A 17,037-nucleotide genomic window follows, 5' to 3' on the forward strand; every position below is an offset into this window, starting at 1 on the left:
TTCCAGGTATGAATTCTAGTATTATGACTCTTCTTCCCAAAGTTGCGAAAGCTAATGAAATTCAACATTTTCGACCTATCGCCATGAGCAATTTTAACTATAAGATCATTTCAAAGATCCTTGCTAATAGGCTGTCGCCTGTCGCCACACGCATTGTTTCGGATAACCAATTCGGATTCATTTCTGGCAGAAGCATTCATCATTGCATTGCTGCGGCCTCGGAAAGGGTAAATATGCTAAACAAGAATTGCTTTGGCGGAAATATGGCTTTGAAGATTGATATCAGGAAAGCTTTTGACACCATTGACTGGAATTTTCTTCTGGCTGTTCTTGAATCTTTTGGTTTTTCTTTGCAATTTAGAAGCTGGATTTTGGAAGTTCTTCGGTCTGCTCGTATGTCAATTGCTTTTAGAGGGGGTAGCAAGGGCTATTTTAGCTGCTCATGTGGGGTTCGACAAGGAGATCCTCTTTCTCCAATTCTATTTGGTATTGCAGAGGACTTCTTTAGTCGTTGGCTGGCCAAGTTGGTGGGTGAAGGCAAATTTCAACCCATGGTTTATCACAACACTACTCTTTTTCCTTCTCACCTCTTATATGCAGATGATATGTTAATTTTTGGCAGGGCTACTCTCAAAAATATGAAATGTGTCAAGGAACTTTTCAACTTTTATGCAGCCATATCAGGTCAGACGGTTAATTGGGATAAATCTGCAATTTATTTTGGGAACATTATCAGTAATCAGCGCAGGAATCGGCTCATTAATATTTTGGATATTCGTGTTGCTCGGCTGCCGTTTAATTATCTTGGGGTGCCAATTTTTCAGGGGGCGCCAAGGGCTCATTATTTATAGTCGCTTATGGATCGTTTCCTTGCTAAATTTAGTCTCTGCATAGGATATATAGGCAATGTCCCTTGAAACTTCATTTGTGAAAATATATTTACTTTCCTGCCTAACTAGTATATGTGATGTCCTTGAACTATTCTGTCATTTGTGTAAATGATGATACACCCCACACATACCAACATAATACGGTATTGATTCTCATGGTTATGTTCGTCATAGTCATAAACATCTCTTGGTTCTACAAGAGTTTTAAAAAAAACTAAGCCTCATTAGCCTCCTTTGAAGCGGCTCCACTTCACTCACACATAAGTGATTTATTTGCTCAAAATACTGCTGCAACGTTTGCTGATGCAAGCCAGACGAGTTCTCCATCTCCAGAATTTTCCATAAGAGCTCGCCAACTCCTGGGCAGAACCCTCTCCAACGTACAATGTATCATTAAAAGCATATAGCTTAACATTTTTTCCGTTTTTATGTCATTATTTACACCATATGATTGGACTTGGATTTAACCCCCATAGTAACCACACAAGGTTCATACAATTAGGTTGTCTCTTTGAACCTAGACCTTGGGATCTCTAGTCAACAAGGTAGAGTTTTTCCTTCACATAACGCTTAAATTTAGGTTTAGCGAACTCGCAACCATTGATTCTACAAAATCAATAGAACGTATACCCATTGAGATTAATTGACTAATAGTGTTATCATATAAAATATTATCTTTTTTTTTACCGCATGTTCACCCATTTCACATATATGCCCATTTCAAACCTTTAATGATTTGACTTTTCCAATAGGTATGATATTTTTTCTTCCCTTCCATTATAGAAACGAAATTTGTCTTAAGAATGTTATATGTGATTAAACCAAAGAACAAAACAAACAGAGAAAATGATATGAACACTAAAAATGGAAATTAAAGAACATAGTTAGACAAATTTGAGGCTTGTATTAGTAATCCCCTTAAGACATATTCATAGCTATTGACGATCCTCTCCCAGGATACAACAAATTACAAAAGAACTCTTACCGTGTATAAATGCATTACCATCTTAGTAGAAAAACAAAAACAACGTAAAGAGACAGTGAGCAAAAAAATTCCAGAGAGTATTTTTATCAACAGTCTCTAGTCACTAAATTTTAATAGTTCCATTATGTATAAATAAAACTCGAACATATATGTCTGTTCACGAACAAACACGACTATTCACGAACAGACACGACTGTTCACGAATGAACACGAATATTCATGAATGAACACGGATGTTCACGAACGAACACGGCTATTTATGAAGGAAGGTATTTGTTGATATTTAAATTAATCTCATAATTTTATTCATTTTGTCTAACAAACATAAAATTGAAATATTTTTTTATTATGAGAATAAAATTAAGTTATCATTTATTATTTGGAGAAAAATAAAATTTATAATATTTTTAAGAAATAAGGTAACAAAATAGCATTATGTTTTTTTTTATTATTAAAATGTTAAAATTTCATTAAATAATACGAGTATAATGATAACATGATAACAGTAAGGAATAAAACCTTACATAAGCATAGACTATGCCTAATACATGATCCACGAATGCAAGAAATAAACTACAAAGAGTAAAAGAAGTCATTAAAGGTACCGTTAAAACAAACAACAAATGGAACATATACTGCTCGTCACCCCAAATTCGCAGAGAAGCAACTGTAATCCGGACTTCTTCATTTAAACCATTCGGAATTTTCGGATCTAAATCATTTCTTTCGTAATCTCGTAAACCAATTATTCTACGGATAAGATCTACCATTTTCGTCATTGCTAAACCAGAAAAAGTTACAAATAAAGAGATGATGAACAACAGATACAGTTCAGACGGATTGAGAGATACATCAAGATATATGAAAACCAACGAGAGAAAAACTTAACGAACAAAGAAAAAAAAACTAGAAGAATAAAAACGATGAATGAGAAAGAAGGAAGACAAGTCTCCTTCTTCCTCCTTAATTAAACAGCAACTAACCAGATCTATAAAATGAAGATAGAAGAGCATTGTGTTTTGTTAGGATAAAGGCAAGACTAATCATGGTCAATAACCTTAAAGAAACGCAAATTTTTGATACATTAAATCTCTGATTAATTTTTTTTTTGTCTCATTAAGCTATAGCTTACTAAATTAGTAAGTTGTGAACACTTAATTCTGTTAAAAAGACGTTATTGATTTCATCTCTATTTGAAATTATAAAAAAATATATTATTTACAGTTTGAATTAAGGTTTTTACAACTTTTCTATATCCACATTACACATCCAAAACTAATTATTAAGGTTTTTACAGTTTTTGTTTTTTTTTTTGATGAAAGATTAATAAATATATTAAGCCTGTAGGCTAATTTGATCATTACAAACTAAGCTCCATACACTCGTCGGGCAATCCTCCATCAAAACAATTTTAGAGTTGAAGTCCTTTTCCCAACTAGGAAGAGCGTGAGCTACTTTATTGCCTTCCCGATGAATAAATTGAAACTGACAAGATGAAAAAACTAATCTAAGAGATAGAACATCAACATATAAAAAAGCAAGAAGTGATTGTGGGATAGCTCCACTTTGCAATCGATTGATAACACTTTCTGCATCCGACTCAATTATATCTGGATTTAGACAGCAATCTTGTGCAAATTGAACACACTCTAAAATACCGACCAACTCTGCTTCTTCGCTGAATGACAGTCCGCAACTGGAAGACCAGCAGATGCAAGAACATAACCTTGCGCATCACGTGCAATAATACCCACACGAGTCCTTCCCGTTAGCGCGTCCCAGGAAGCATCACAATTGATTTTATAAATTCCAGCAGCTGGTGCAGCCCAACGAACACTCCCTCTATCAGTACCAAGCGGAACAGCTGATGTTTGATGGCAGAAAACCGGCAGACGATCAGGACAGGTAGTCCATTCAAGTTGCAAGTCATCAACACTCTTCAATACCACCGAATTGGGTATATCCTCACCTGCATATAACCATCGATTCCGCTTATACCAACACCACCATAAAGCCATAATTCCACGTATTTGTTCCTGCACAGAAAAATTCTGCAGCATAAAAATAAAAACTTCCCACATATCAGTAGCGTAAATCTTGTCCAAACGGGCTGGTAACGCTATAGTTTGCCATAATTCTTTAACACTTGGACATTTGAGAAGAGCATGATGAATATCCTCTGGCATTTGACCACATCGAGTACAAGTGATATCGACATTCAGACTCCGTTTCTGCAGATTTAATAAACTAGGGAGTTTATTTTTCAAGGCTTTCCATAGGAAGTGTTGAATCTTAAGTGGTATATTAAGTTTCCAAATAGCCTTCCAATGATCCGAACATGTTATTGAAGATGAAGCTCGACTTTCCAACTTATATCTCACCTCTTCGGCCAAATAGTAACATGAACGCACAGTAAACATACCTGTTTTATCCAAACCCCAGTATGTATCGTCCGAAGGTTTTCTAAAACTAAGTTTGATTTTCAAAATCTCCCGAGCCTCCTCTTCCCCAAAAACTTCACAAACCCGGATTCTTCTCCACGAACACCCATCAGAATCAATTAGTTCACTAACCATATTTGGTCTCGGAGTTACCAACGAAACCAATGGTTTTTTACAATTAAGTCAAGGAATCCAATTGTCATTCCATATATGAATTCGATTACCATTACCAACTCTCCACATTAAGCCTTCAGTAAATACTTTCCTTGCCTCACATATCCCTCGCCAGAAGAAGCTTGGGTTATTCCCTAACATAGCCGTAAGAAAATTGCCGTTATTGTAATATTTGGCTTTAATCACCCGAGAGCATAGTGAATCAGGATCCTTATAGAGCTTCCAACATTGTTTAGCAAGCATAGCAATGTTGAAAGACCGAAGCCACCGAAATCCCAACCCTCCCCTGAATTTGGATTTACACAATGCCTCCCATGCTAACCAATAAATAAGGCGTTTTTCCTCAGTACCTCCCCACCAGAACTTGCTAATAATATTTTGAATATCCCTGCAGAAAGATTCTGGTAATAGAAAGCATGACATAATATAACTAGGGATTGACTGGAGAACCGCTTTTATAAGAACCTCACGACCCCCGACCGACAAAAAATTTGACTCCCAGGATTTAACTTTTTTCATAATGCGTTCTTTAATAGATGCAAAAACTATCTTTTTTGAGCGCCCAATTATTATTAGCAACCCAAGATACTTAGGGAATTCACCAGTGACCTTAACATTCAGAAGTTGGGCAAGCATAACCTTATTTTCCATAGGAACAGCAGAACTGAAAAAAAAATTCATATTTCTCAAAATTAACAGTTTGACCTGAAACCTGTTCATATTTAGAAAGAAGTGTCTGAATGGTAGTAATATTCCCCGACGTTGCTTTCCCAAAAATCATAGAATCATCTGCAAAAAATAAATGTGAAATTATAGGCCCCTAACTACTAACCTTAAATCCATGTAACGATTGGTTGACAACAGCTTTTCTGATATTAGCAGAGAAGGCTTCAGCACATAATAGGAATAAATAAGGGGATATCGGATCTCCCTGACGAATCCCTCTGTCAGGTTTAACAAAACCACTAGGTTGGCCATTTATCAGAAAGGACATAGTAACCGTCGATACACACATCATAATAAGCTGCACAAAATAGGAAGGGAATTGCATCTTTATTAAAACATTCCTAAGAAACTCTCATTCAATTCGATCATAAGCCTTGCTCATATCCAATTTAAGAGTAAAGAACCCAGACCGACCCTTCATTCTAGTTTTCATACTATGGAAAGCTTCAAACGCGATAATAGCATTATCAGTAATCTGACGATCAGGAACAAAAGCCGCCTGAGTATCATAAATCAAACAATGTAGAACACGTTTTAATCGGTTAGCAATCACCTTCGAGATAATTTTATAGAGAACATTGTATAACGCAATAGGCCGTAATTGTTGCACCATAGTTGGATTTTTTATTTTTGGAATGAGTGCAATGTAGGTGTGATTCAAATTTTGAGGCATAATTCCCGATTTAAGACAATCCATCATATTAGCTATAATATCATCACCTATAATGCTCCAGAAAGACTAGTAAAAGCATGCTGACATTCCATCAGGTCCGGGAGATTTTGATGGGTTCATCTGGTTTATTGCAGCCACAATCTCCTCCCTAGCGAAATCGGCTACCAATTCGGCCGGTTTTTACAGTTTTCTTATAGTCACGTTACACATCCAAAACTACTTTCAAACAGTGAAAAAATACAAATTTCGAATGCATGTGAAATGGATAACACTATGTTAACCGAGTTTTATGTTCAAAATTAATTTTTTTAGTCATCAAGGGCTTAATGGGACAAAAAATAAAGGCATTACACCCATTTGGGTCCCTAAACTATCAAAATCATCAATTATGCCCCTGAACTAAGCAAAAATCATCAATTGAGTCTCTATTCTATCCTAAAATTGAAATTGTGACTATATAGACTGTAATAATATCTGTGTTGATTCAAAATGAGTTTGGGAAAGAATGTATGAAATTGTTCAACCGAATGGTTTTCGATGAGGCCTCAATTGATGATTTTTAGCTAGTTCAGGACCTGATTGATGATTTTGATAGTTTAGGGTCCTAATTGACTTTGAAGCCTTAGTTTAGGGACCCAAACAGGTGTTATGCCAAAAATAAATGATCATGGCTTCCAAATAAAAGATCAAAGAACAAGAGTTTAATGATCCAAAAAAATGAAAAATCAGGCCTGATGATCTCTTTTTGCCTTCTTTTTTTTTGTTGTTGGAAATCAAAGGGAAGATTGGTTTGAACATGACAGATTATTTTGCAAAAATCAATTAATAGAGTTGGGAAAAAAAAAATCAAGGTATTGATAATAAGAGCTCACAGACAAAGCAAGGATAATTGGGAAAGTCTTACTGCTTCATCTTCAAAATGACTTTATATTGGACCTCATTTACCATTCAAACGTCCAATTAAATACAAAACTGCATTTATTGTATACAAAAAAAAAAAAAAAAACACAATTCTGTTAAAAGGATCAGATTTCAGTTGGATCAGTATAACCAACTAAACTTGTAGTTTTAAGGTGTGTTTTAGTTTTAAGCCCTGTTTTATTACAACAGGGCTTAAAACTAAAACACACTGAAATAGTTCATATGCCACTTTCTCACAGCCATGAGTGAAACGACTGTATATTTGAAGAGGTTTAGGTGTTGGGTTTTGGCCTATAACAAATCCCTTTCTTGAAGTCACTTAATTGAGTGCTAATGATTAACACAATACATAAACCAAGTACTAAACATTACAAGAGATGAAGATGAAGTACTAGTCACTTACTAGCAGAACGAGAGTTCAAGATTACTGGGAAATCCTGGATCACCAACTCAAAGGGGGTGCTTGTCGATCTGATTCCCACTTTCTGTAAAGATTAACGGCATGGCATCCGCTTCATCCCTCAGTCCACCACCGACTCAAATTACAGAATTCAAAATTTACAAGTTCGAAGATGTTAGTACCGGAATGCATATACAAATTCTATTAGAACTGATGAAAACTAATTTCGTTATAGAATATAGATAAATAGACAAACATAACTTAATTGTTGATCAAAACAAATCTGTGATCATATATTTACTTGAGCTAACTTGTTAATGGTGATGAATATGTGTTTATAAGACAAAGCTTACAAGCGGGAAAATTCTGTTAATACATTCTTCATGAACACCAACAATCCGCCAAGATTATTGGGAAATCTTACTGCTTGATTTTCAAGATGGTTTTGATTGAATTGCAGTCACCATTCATCATAAATCCCTTTCATATATGATTATAATGGTGATAGGGGTGCACACAAAAATCCGAAAATCCGAAAAACCGAAAAACCAAACCGAAAATAAGGTTAACCGAAACCGATGGACTAGTGTACGGTTTTTAATTTTAAAAATAATGGTTAATGGTTACGGTTACGGTTTTCTTATTCCAAAAACCGCGGTTAACCGAAACCGACCGAATCTCAATTAAATATTAAAAAATAAGAATATATTTATTTATATTTATATAATTATATATTATCCAACTATATTAATTATTAGGAGGAGTTCCTTTGGTTCCAGAAGTCTCGGAAGTCCTGGATTAGAGATGGCGATCGTAATACCAAATACTTCCATCTCTCTACCCTGATTAGAAGGCAGAGAAATAGAATTGAGGCCATTAAGGATTCTAATGGTGATTGGGTTTATGAAGATGAGGTTATTCGAAACTTAGCCCTGGATTTCTACAGAGAGCTGTTCAAAGAGGAACCTGTTCTTTTGGAGAGGGCTCACTCTATTGCTACATTTCCTTTAATCAGTGAGGATTGTAGTCAGGAGGCCTTTCAACCTATTTCCCGAAAAGAGATTGACCAAGCTATCTTCAGCATTGGGGCTTCTAAAGCTCCTGGGATTGATGGTCTTCCGGCGGGCTTTTACCATAAGCATTGGGATGTAGTGAAGGAAGGCATCTATAATTTTGTCTTGGGGGTGTTCAGTGGTTCGAAGGATATTGAGCTGGTTAATAGAACCCTCCTGGTTCTGATTCCTAAGATTGATAAGCCTTCTTCCTTTTTGCATATGAGACCTATCAGTCTTTGTAATGTTCTTTACAAAACTGTTACAAAGATTGTGGCTAATAGAATCCGTGGCATTCTTCCTGCGATCATATGTCAGAATCAGGGTAGCTTTGTGCCTGGTAGACAAATGATGGATAATGTGGTGATCGCCCAAGAGATGGTCCACACGATGAAGATTAGGAAGGGGAGGAAAGGCATTGTGGCTCTGAAGCTGGATTTAGAGAAGGCCTATGATCGAATTAATTGGGATTTCTTGATGGAGAGCCTTGAGAGAGCTAGAATCCCGGACAGCTGGAGAAGTTTAATTAAGGTATGTATTTCTTCTCCTGTGTTTCAAGTTATGGTCAATGGGGATATGTCGGAGGAATTTTCCCCGGGCAGAGGAATCCGTCAGGGGGATCCTATGAGCCCTTTCCTTTTTGTTATTGCTATGGAGAGGCTCTCTCACCTGATTCAGGATGCGATTGATAATGGGAGTTTCCACCCTGTGGCGATCAACAGCTTCTGTCCCCAGGTGACTCACTTATTCTTTGCAGATGATGTCCTTATCTTTCTTGAGGGTAATGAGGAGCAGTTGAGAGTCATTATGGATATTCTGGATTGTTTTTGTTCGGCCTCTGGGCAGAAGCTTAATATCCAGAAATCTAGGATGATGTGCTCTAAGAATATGAATCAGAGAGTCTGTAAGAGATTAAGTGATCTCTCAGGTATTCCTCTTACTGATTCTCTTGGGAAGTATCTGGGCGTTCCCCTCCATAGTGAGCGTGTGTCTAAAGGCTCCTTCAAAGAGACTTTGGATAAAGCTAATTCGAAGTGTGCCACTTGGAAAGCCAAGACTCTGTCTCTCGCTGGCCGCCTCACGTTAATTCAATCTGTTAATTGTGCTGCTCCCAATCACATCATGCAGGCTTGTAAGCTTCCGGATCCTGTGCTTAATGATCTTGACAAGATTAACCGTAGGTTCCTGTGGGGGGAAGCTGCGGAGGGCAGGAAGATCCATCTTGTGCCTTGGAGTGAGGTTTGCCAGCCTAAAGATTCTGGGGGTCTGGGTATTAGGAAAGCAAAGGACAATAATAAAGTTTTATTAATGAAACTCCTTTGGCGTATGTGGCAAAACCCCTCCTCTCTTTGGGTTCGCCTCCTTTGTGGTAAGTATCGGAAAGACAAAATCTTCGGGGGCCCGAAAGAGAGAGTTGCTAATTGTTCCTTCCTCTGGAAAGGACTTAGTGCTGTGTTTGATGAGTTCTGCTCGGGAGTTGGCCTGGAGGTGGGGAATGGTAAGTCCATTAGTTTCTGGTTTGATAACTGGATTGGGGATAAACCGTTAATTGAGGTGTGTTCTTCCCCCCCGCCTAGTGATATACGCAACTGGAGGATTGCCGATGTGGTTGACTCGGAAGGGGACTGGATCTGGTCAAAGTTTGATACTTTCTTTAGCCTTGAGACTCTCCTTAGAATGCGGGGAGTGAAGGTGAGTAATCAAGAGGAAGACTTGGATAGGCACTGTTGGGCGCTGACTAACAATGGAGTTTATTCTTGCAAATCGGCCTTTGAAGCTTTCTCTCTCTTTAGATCTGATCCTCCCTCGGATGTGTGGAAGTCGATTTGGACCCTTAAAGTTCCTTTCCGTATTAGGAGTTTCCTGTGGCTGGGCGTTAAGGACAGGCTTCTTACTAATTCGGATAGGCACAGAAGGCACTTGGCTGATTCTGGAGCTTGCAGTAGATGCAGAGGCCATGTTGAGACTTTGTGCCATGCTCTTAGAGATTGCTCTAATAGTAAAGAGGTTTGGAGGAAAATTCTCCCACACCATATTTTCTCTTCCTTCATGGCACATTCTGAGGTCGACTGGTTCTCTGATGGTGTTAGAGGAAAGTTGCTTCCATACATGGAGCATGGTGACATTTTCTTTGCTATTATCTGTCACCAAGTTTGGAAATGGAGAAACGAGGAGATTTTTGGAGATAAAACTGTTTTTATGACAAACTTAGCTGATTTCTTCTCGAAAAAACTTTTCTCTATTATCGATAGTTTCAAAGGAGAGTCCCTTGCCAGAGCCTCTCAGTGTTGTGATGTCCATCTCGTGGGATGGAGCAGGCCAAGAGAGGGGGTTGTGAAGCTGAATACTGATGGTTCCTGCCTCAGTAACGGTAAGATTGCGGCTGGAGGTGTGCTTAGAGATGTAGGGGGCGTCTGGCTTTCTGGGTTCTCCCAGAATTTAGGGTTGGGTTCTTCCTTTTCTGCGGAGCTCTGGGCTATTCTTACTGGAATCAATCTTGCTAAAAGGCTGGGTGTTAAGAGGCTCTCTGTGGAGTCTGATAATTTGGAAGCAATCAAAATGATTTCTGAGAATCATTCTATGGGTCTTAACAGTCGCAACCTCATCAAAGCTATTATAAGGCTTTGCTCCTCCTTTGAGTTCGTAGAGTTCAGACACATTTTTAGAGAGCAGAATCGTGTTGCTGATCGCTTGGCGGCGGCGGGCCATGAAGGGACGTTAGGCGTTACTACCCTTCCTGTTTCCCCTAGTTTCATCTCTCATCTTCTCTTAGAAGATAGGATTGGGGTTAGCTTCCCTAGGCTAATTCCTGGGTAGTTTGTTGTTATTCATTTTTCTTTTCCTTTTCTACCAAAAAAAAAAAAAAAAAAAATTATTAATTAGTTAAATAATTAATTATACTTATCTAATTAACTATATACTTAGTGATGTTTGTTGAAGAAAAAGGAAAGAACATACGAAAAACGAACTTTCAAAATAAAGATAATCTCGTAACAAAAAAATAAAGATAAAACAATAAGATACTTAAATCATATAATAAACAACATACACAATGCCCGAGATTATCAAAATAGAAATAAGAAACTTATCCAATTCTAGCGTTTATCTCATCCAATTTTGCAGCAGAAACTTATCCAACATAAACAACATACACAATGCACGAGATTATCAAAAAAATATGAACCAAATAAAAATAAAAATAGGATGAAAATAAAAATAAGTTTCTGAATTAAAATTGAATCCTATTTTTATTTTTATTTGGTTCATATTTTTTAGTTTCTACTGCCATTTCTCCACCTCATTCACTCTCTAGTGCATAGTTCACACATACACAATGCACGCATATCTCTCTTTTCGCCATTAATCTCCAACTCGCTACTGATCCACTATCCCACTCACAATAAAAATTAGAATTATTTAATTATTTTTATTTTTAGTTACTAATGGTTAGAAACCGAAATAAAAGGTTAACCGACCGAAATAATTGGTTAACCGATTAATGGTTAACCGAATTAAGTGGACTAGTGTATGGTTAGTGATTTTAAAAAACCGATCAAATGGTTAACCGACCGAATTAAGCTTAATGGACTGGTTAACCGACCATGTGCACCCCTAAATGGTGAGGGTTATTGCCTTATCCATCAACATCGCAAATCTGCACGTGTCGCCTCTGTGATGATGTATAAAAGCAATAGCATAGCGTAAGGATGCTTGTTAAGTCACATTCTTTTGCATTCTAATAGATAAGCAAACAACTCCCAGTTTTTAATACCTGAAAAAAAGCAGCTGTATAGAAAAGTTATGACTCGCACACCAAAGGAAGGTAGTTCTTCCACACAATTACTTTGTACGAAGCAAATTCCAGCAAACAAAGTAGCAATCTCTGAAATTAGTGATAGATTCAAGGAGACATAACAACCATTCATAAGCTTGGAATTCTGACACAGCTCCCTGACACCTTGCCGAAGCCATCATAAACTAGTTAGCTCTCTCATCAAACCTGTACAATTGTATATTACATTAGATATCTAAAAAGCTGCAACAGTTTTCAACTAAGGATCTTGAAATTTGATACTTAATGTTTTCTCTAAATAACAATAATTAAAGCATATATGCAAGCAGCACAGGAAGAATTTTGCAGCATGAGCTTCTACATTTCTTCCCAACTGTTTAGCTGACTGGAAATACATATTAACAACAACTGCAACCTCATTTTTCAAATTGAAACCGATACCTACAATCGTAAACTGCAAAGAAGTATATCAAGGAACATAAGATTTAAATGATTCCTAAGTAGTGTTACATGACATTGAATGGTTAACATAATAATCTTATATACAAAGTATATGAATGAGGGCATTTAGTTACTTACCAAAGTCTTATAGGAAATGATGGGTCCATATTCTCCTTTGTCTTTTGAGCACCAATCTTGTAGATGAGGACACTCACAAATTTCTAAATATTCAAGTTGAGTAGGGAGGCTCTCAACATGAAAGGACTTGAGCTTAGGGCAATGAGCAATGCGTAATTGTTGAAGAGAGGTGAGGTTTTCGATACCCCTGGATATGGATTGCACATTATTGAAATCAGAGATTTTCAGATAGGTTAAAGAAGTGGGAAGTAGTAATCCATCATTATCCGGAAAGGAAACCATGTCTGTATTTGATACCATTGTGAGGCTTCTAAGAAAAGTGAGTGTGTGGAGTCCCCACTCTGCCATTGCCTGACTAAGATTTTTACAACATGAGATCACAAGTTCACTTAACTTTGGGGTTAAACACCCTTCCAGAGACGATATCTCTGTTCTTCTTATTTTCAGACATTGAAGGGAAGTGTGATTTTCCATCAGATTGGGTAGAGACCTCAATTTGCAGCAGCGGTCAATTGTGAAGGAGACAAGAGAGTGGCTAGGCAATCCACTTTCTGGCAACAACTCAAATTCATCACAGTCCATTATTGATAAAGATTGAAGACGGTTGAAGCTTTGCATATGATTGGATAAAGACTTGAGTCTTTTACACCTGAAAAATGATAAAGACACAAGAGTAGGGATGTTAGGCAATTCCCTCTCAGGGAAAGATTCTAAGTCATCACACTCGGTAATCCTCAACTCTGTGAGACGAGAGAAACCATAATGAAATGACTCTAGTAATTGTTTTGCCCCTGGATATGGCTTGCATATTGTAAGAAACTTGAGGGAATCAGCAACCTTGTTGTATGGAGAGCAGCTGACAGATTTACACCCCCTAACTTCCATTGCCTCAAGACTAGACATCTCGCTATCGCAAACGACCTCCAATGAAGGGCAGTTCTCAATGTAAAGATTTTTGAGACTGTGGAGGCCATTTGGGAACTCCTTCAGTCTCTCGCAATGTGAAAGGTTCAAATATTCTAGGCCGAGAGGCAAAAGCCCTCCTACATTCACCAATGACACGAGCTCCTTACAACTTGAGATTTTCAAATGCTTTAGACTGGTAAGATGGTCCAAATCAGTTCCATCAGCCCACAGGTATTTCAGTTCATCACATTCACTAATCTCCAACTTTTGCAGAGCTCCCGTAGCCAGGTTTCTCAGAACTGCTTCTCGACATCCATGAATATAAAGCTTTTTAAGAGATGGAAGCACTCTAGGTAAATCAGTTAACTGTTGGCAACCTGAAATTTCAAGTTGTTCGAGGGAAGGAAGGAAGCTTGGCAACTTCCCTACCAATTTTGGACAACATTTAATCATAAGCTTACGGAGCTTATGGAATCTTCCTACGGAATCTTCATTTAGAGCATTACACCAAGACCACTCCTTCCACTCTGACATATCTTGTATCTCTAGAGACTCCAAACAAGGAAAGTAAGAAGCATCCCCATAAAACTCACTCCCTACTTCTTCCACTCCACTCAAACCTCGTATTTTCAACTCCTTCAGTGAGGGTAGTCGTCCAAGCGGCGGAAACAATTTGATATGCTCACAAGACAACAACTGCAGCTTTACCAGCTTACTGAATATGGGATCCCCCACCCAATATGGGAATTGCCTCCCACCAAAACCTGAAATCGAAACACTCCATGTATTTTGATGTGGCTCCAGTGACTTCAGAGTCTGCTCATCCTGAATATTAGAATTTTTTACCGTATTATAGTAATACCATCTCAAGTATAATTCAAGGAGCTCAGGCTTCTCCTTGATAAGATTCCCATCCTTAACATCTCCCACATTCTGTAGCCCTTCGATCTCAAGCTTCCCTGCTAATTGAGAAAGTTTCTTCAACTCTGATATCTTCAGCCTATCATTCCCTTCTCCCACTATGAACTTGCTCAACATGCGCAGACTTCTCAGGTTACCAATTTGTGGTGGCATATTATTCAAAGACACAGTCTTACTAATGTCAAGATACAACAAGTTGGTTAAATTACAAATGCTTTTGGGTAACTCAATTAGCATAGAGCAAGCGCGCAGATTCAGTGTTTCCAAGTGAAAGAGTTTACCAATTGATTCTGGCAACCTTTTAATACGAGTGCCAGACAAGTTAAGGAACCTTAATTGCTTCAATTCACCAATACCACTTGGCAAATCCTCAATATCATAATCTGTTAGTGACAGTACCCTTAAGCATAATAATTTTGGCAGCAGATCGTACAACACCTTCCTACCTAAAAATCTTCTATAATAACGAGACTGATGTAGAGAAAAAAATGTCCTCAACTTCATCATCTTATAAAAACATTCAAATCTTCGAGAAATGTTGTACTTTCGAGAAATGAATGCTGAATGCCGAATGTGTGCATATGACTCGACATCCGCCAACACATTCTCAACCAAGTGAAAACATGTGTCTCTAGTACTAACAAAGTGAGCAAGATCATTGATAAGGTCGTGCATCACATATCTATCATTAGATTGTTGAAAAAATGATCGTGATAATAACTCATCAAAGTATTCATTACCTAAATCATCCTTTTGCTTCATTTTATTCTGCTGACACAAAAAACCCTCGGCCATCCATAATAAAACCAATTCATTCCTATCAAACTCATAATCCTTGGGAAAAATTGAACAATACGCAAAACATCGCTTCAAGGGAGGAGGGAGATGGAGATAGCTCAACCTCAAGGCAGGAAGAATATTGCTTTTGTTGTCAGGTAAATCCCATATCTCACTCTTCAATACTTCCTCCCAAGCATTAGTGTTGGATTTACCTCTTAAAAGGCCTCCGAGTGCTTTAGCTGCCAAAGGTAACCCCTTGCATCTTTTCACAATCTCTTCGCCTATTGCTTTGAAATCCAAGTGCTGATCAAAGTTAGTTGTTCCTAAAGCATGTTGACAAAACACGAACAAGCATTCATCATAAGACAGCTCTTTGAGTTTATGACCAGTAGTAAAAGTACCTGTCATTAATGAAACTTCCTAATTTTAGTGTTCATTATAAAAAAGCTATTTGAGATGTGATCAGCTAGTAAACTAATTAATTACCTGCTGTCATGTCTGCTACGTTCTGAAGACGAGTTGTGATGATTATTTTGCTTCTTGGTGCTCCTGCTTCGAATGGACCACATAGAAGAGTCCAATCCTCATACTTCTCAGACCAAACATCATCCAATATAATTAAGAACTTTCTTCCACACAATTTCTGCTTCAGCTTCACTTGTAACGAATTCAAATCTTTATCTTTATCTTTATCATCATTGTCAGCAACAGATTGTAGGATTGTTTTGGTGGTCCTGAAGACATCAAAATCTTCACCAACACAAACCCAAGCTTTGAAATCAAACTGTAATGAATTATCATTGTAAATGAGCTGTGCTAAAGTTGTCTTGCCAACACCCCCCATGCCAATTATAGGAACCACAGCAACATTAACATTAGCATCACCATCTGCAGCCTCCAACAATTTGAGCACCGCCTTTTTATCTTCATTTCGACCATAAACCTTTGCTTCATTCACCAAAGAGGTTGAGGGTGGTCTTTCACTCACCTGAGTGACCCTCCTTATATCGGAATCTCGAAGATTCAGGTCATCTTTTTGTTTGATTATTTCATCTAATTTTGCAGTAATTATGTTTATCTTGGAAATCATCTCCATATTGAACTTAACAGTTGTTGGATTCACTGCAACACAACATGAAGAGAGGATTCTGCGCACATTACTCGGACGGATTTTGTGATTTTGATCCTTCAAAATCCGCTGCTGAACCTCAATTGCGAGTTCATCAACTACATCTTCCAAGTCGTAAGCCAAGTGTTTGAGATCAGTCAACCAAATCTCCACCGACCGTTTGGTGGTTTGCATCTCCTCTGCATCAGCAAGCACAGCATTAAGCATCTTGAGCTTCTTTTCCAACTTTTGGAGTTGATCCAGGACTTGCCCTTGACCCACATAATTGAGCCAGTCAATTGAACTCAACCTGTCAAAAATCGCATCAAGGAATGCACAAAGGATTGAACCAGTAACTGCTTCCATTGCAAGGATTCTTAGAGCGAGGAAGTAGAAACTATATTGACCTAGGTTTTTCTTTGAAGATGAAAAATGCAAACCCAAATTCTATTGCAGGTATAGATTATTCCAAAATTTCTCCATGTTTTTGTTTTAAGTTGAAGTCTTTACCTTTTTGTCTTCTTCTTCTTGATGAGAGCTATGGCCTACCATAGCCAAAGGCAGCACAGGAAAGTTGAAAGAAAGATGCTGCTGAGAGAAGAAAAGTAGGAATAAATGAAAAAGCCAATTTTCTTTTTTCAGGAAAAATAAATAAATAAATGCAAAATTTAAGCCTTTGTTTGGGAGT

At 37.7% G+C, this 17,037-nt stretch overlaps 1 protein-coding gene across 8 annotated transcripts; it reads right to left on the minus strand.

Annotated features, from left to right (window-relative positions):
* Positions 1–2,439: 2,439 nt before the first annotated feature.
* Positions 2,440–16,972, minus strand: LOC136221683 (putative disease resistance RPP13-like protein 1). 8 transcript variants are annotated; one of them, XR_010685257.1, is made up of 5 exons: positions 15,728–16,851; positions 12,635–15,642; positions 12,035–12,262; positions 7,214–7,346; positions 2,440–5,279 (listed from the first exon to the last, which is right to left on the minus strand). XR_010685257.1 is itself a non-coding variant. In XM_066009099.1 (3 exons), exons 1-3 carry the CDS (start codon positions 16,713–16,715, stop codon positions 12,257–12,259), a joined length of 4,002 nt encoding a protein of 1,333 aa, XP_065865171.1. In that variant the 5' UTR covers positions 16,716–16,851; the 3' UTR covers positions 10,876–12,256. The 8 variants fall into 8 exon arrangements, 2 of the variants coding, with proteins under 2 accessions (XP_065865171.1, XP_065865172.1); XR_010685260.1 differs by having other exon boundaries at positions 2,445–3,911; XR_010685261.1 differs by lacking the exon at positions 2,440–5,279 and adding an exon at positions 16,860–16,972 and having other exon boundaries at positions 5,293–7,346; positions 15,728–16,659.
* Between the last annotated feature and the right edge of the window lie 65 nt (positions 16,973–17,037).

This window comes from Euphorbia lathyris, chromosome 3 (assembly GCF_963576675.1).
Source record: "Euphorbia lathyris chromosome 3, ddEupLath1.1, whole genome shotgun sequence".
NCBI lineage: Eukaryota > Viridiplantae > Streptophyta > Magnoliopsida > Malpighiales > Euphorbiaceae > Euphorbia > Euphorbia lathyris.

What these genes read in the sequence shown, in the direction of transcription:
- LOC136221683 (XM_066009099.1), bottom strand. Translation starts at nt 16,715, where the DNA reads ATGGAAGCAGTTACTGGTTCAATCCTTTGTGCATTCCTTGATGCGATT. An exon ending in CGTAGCAGACATGACAGCAG is followed by an intron (nt 15,643 to 15,727) that starts GTAATTAATTAG and finishes CATTAATGACAG; the next exon opens with GTACTTTTACTACTGGTCAT.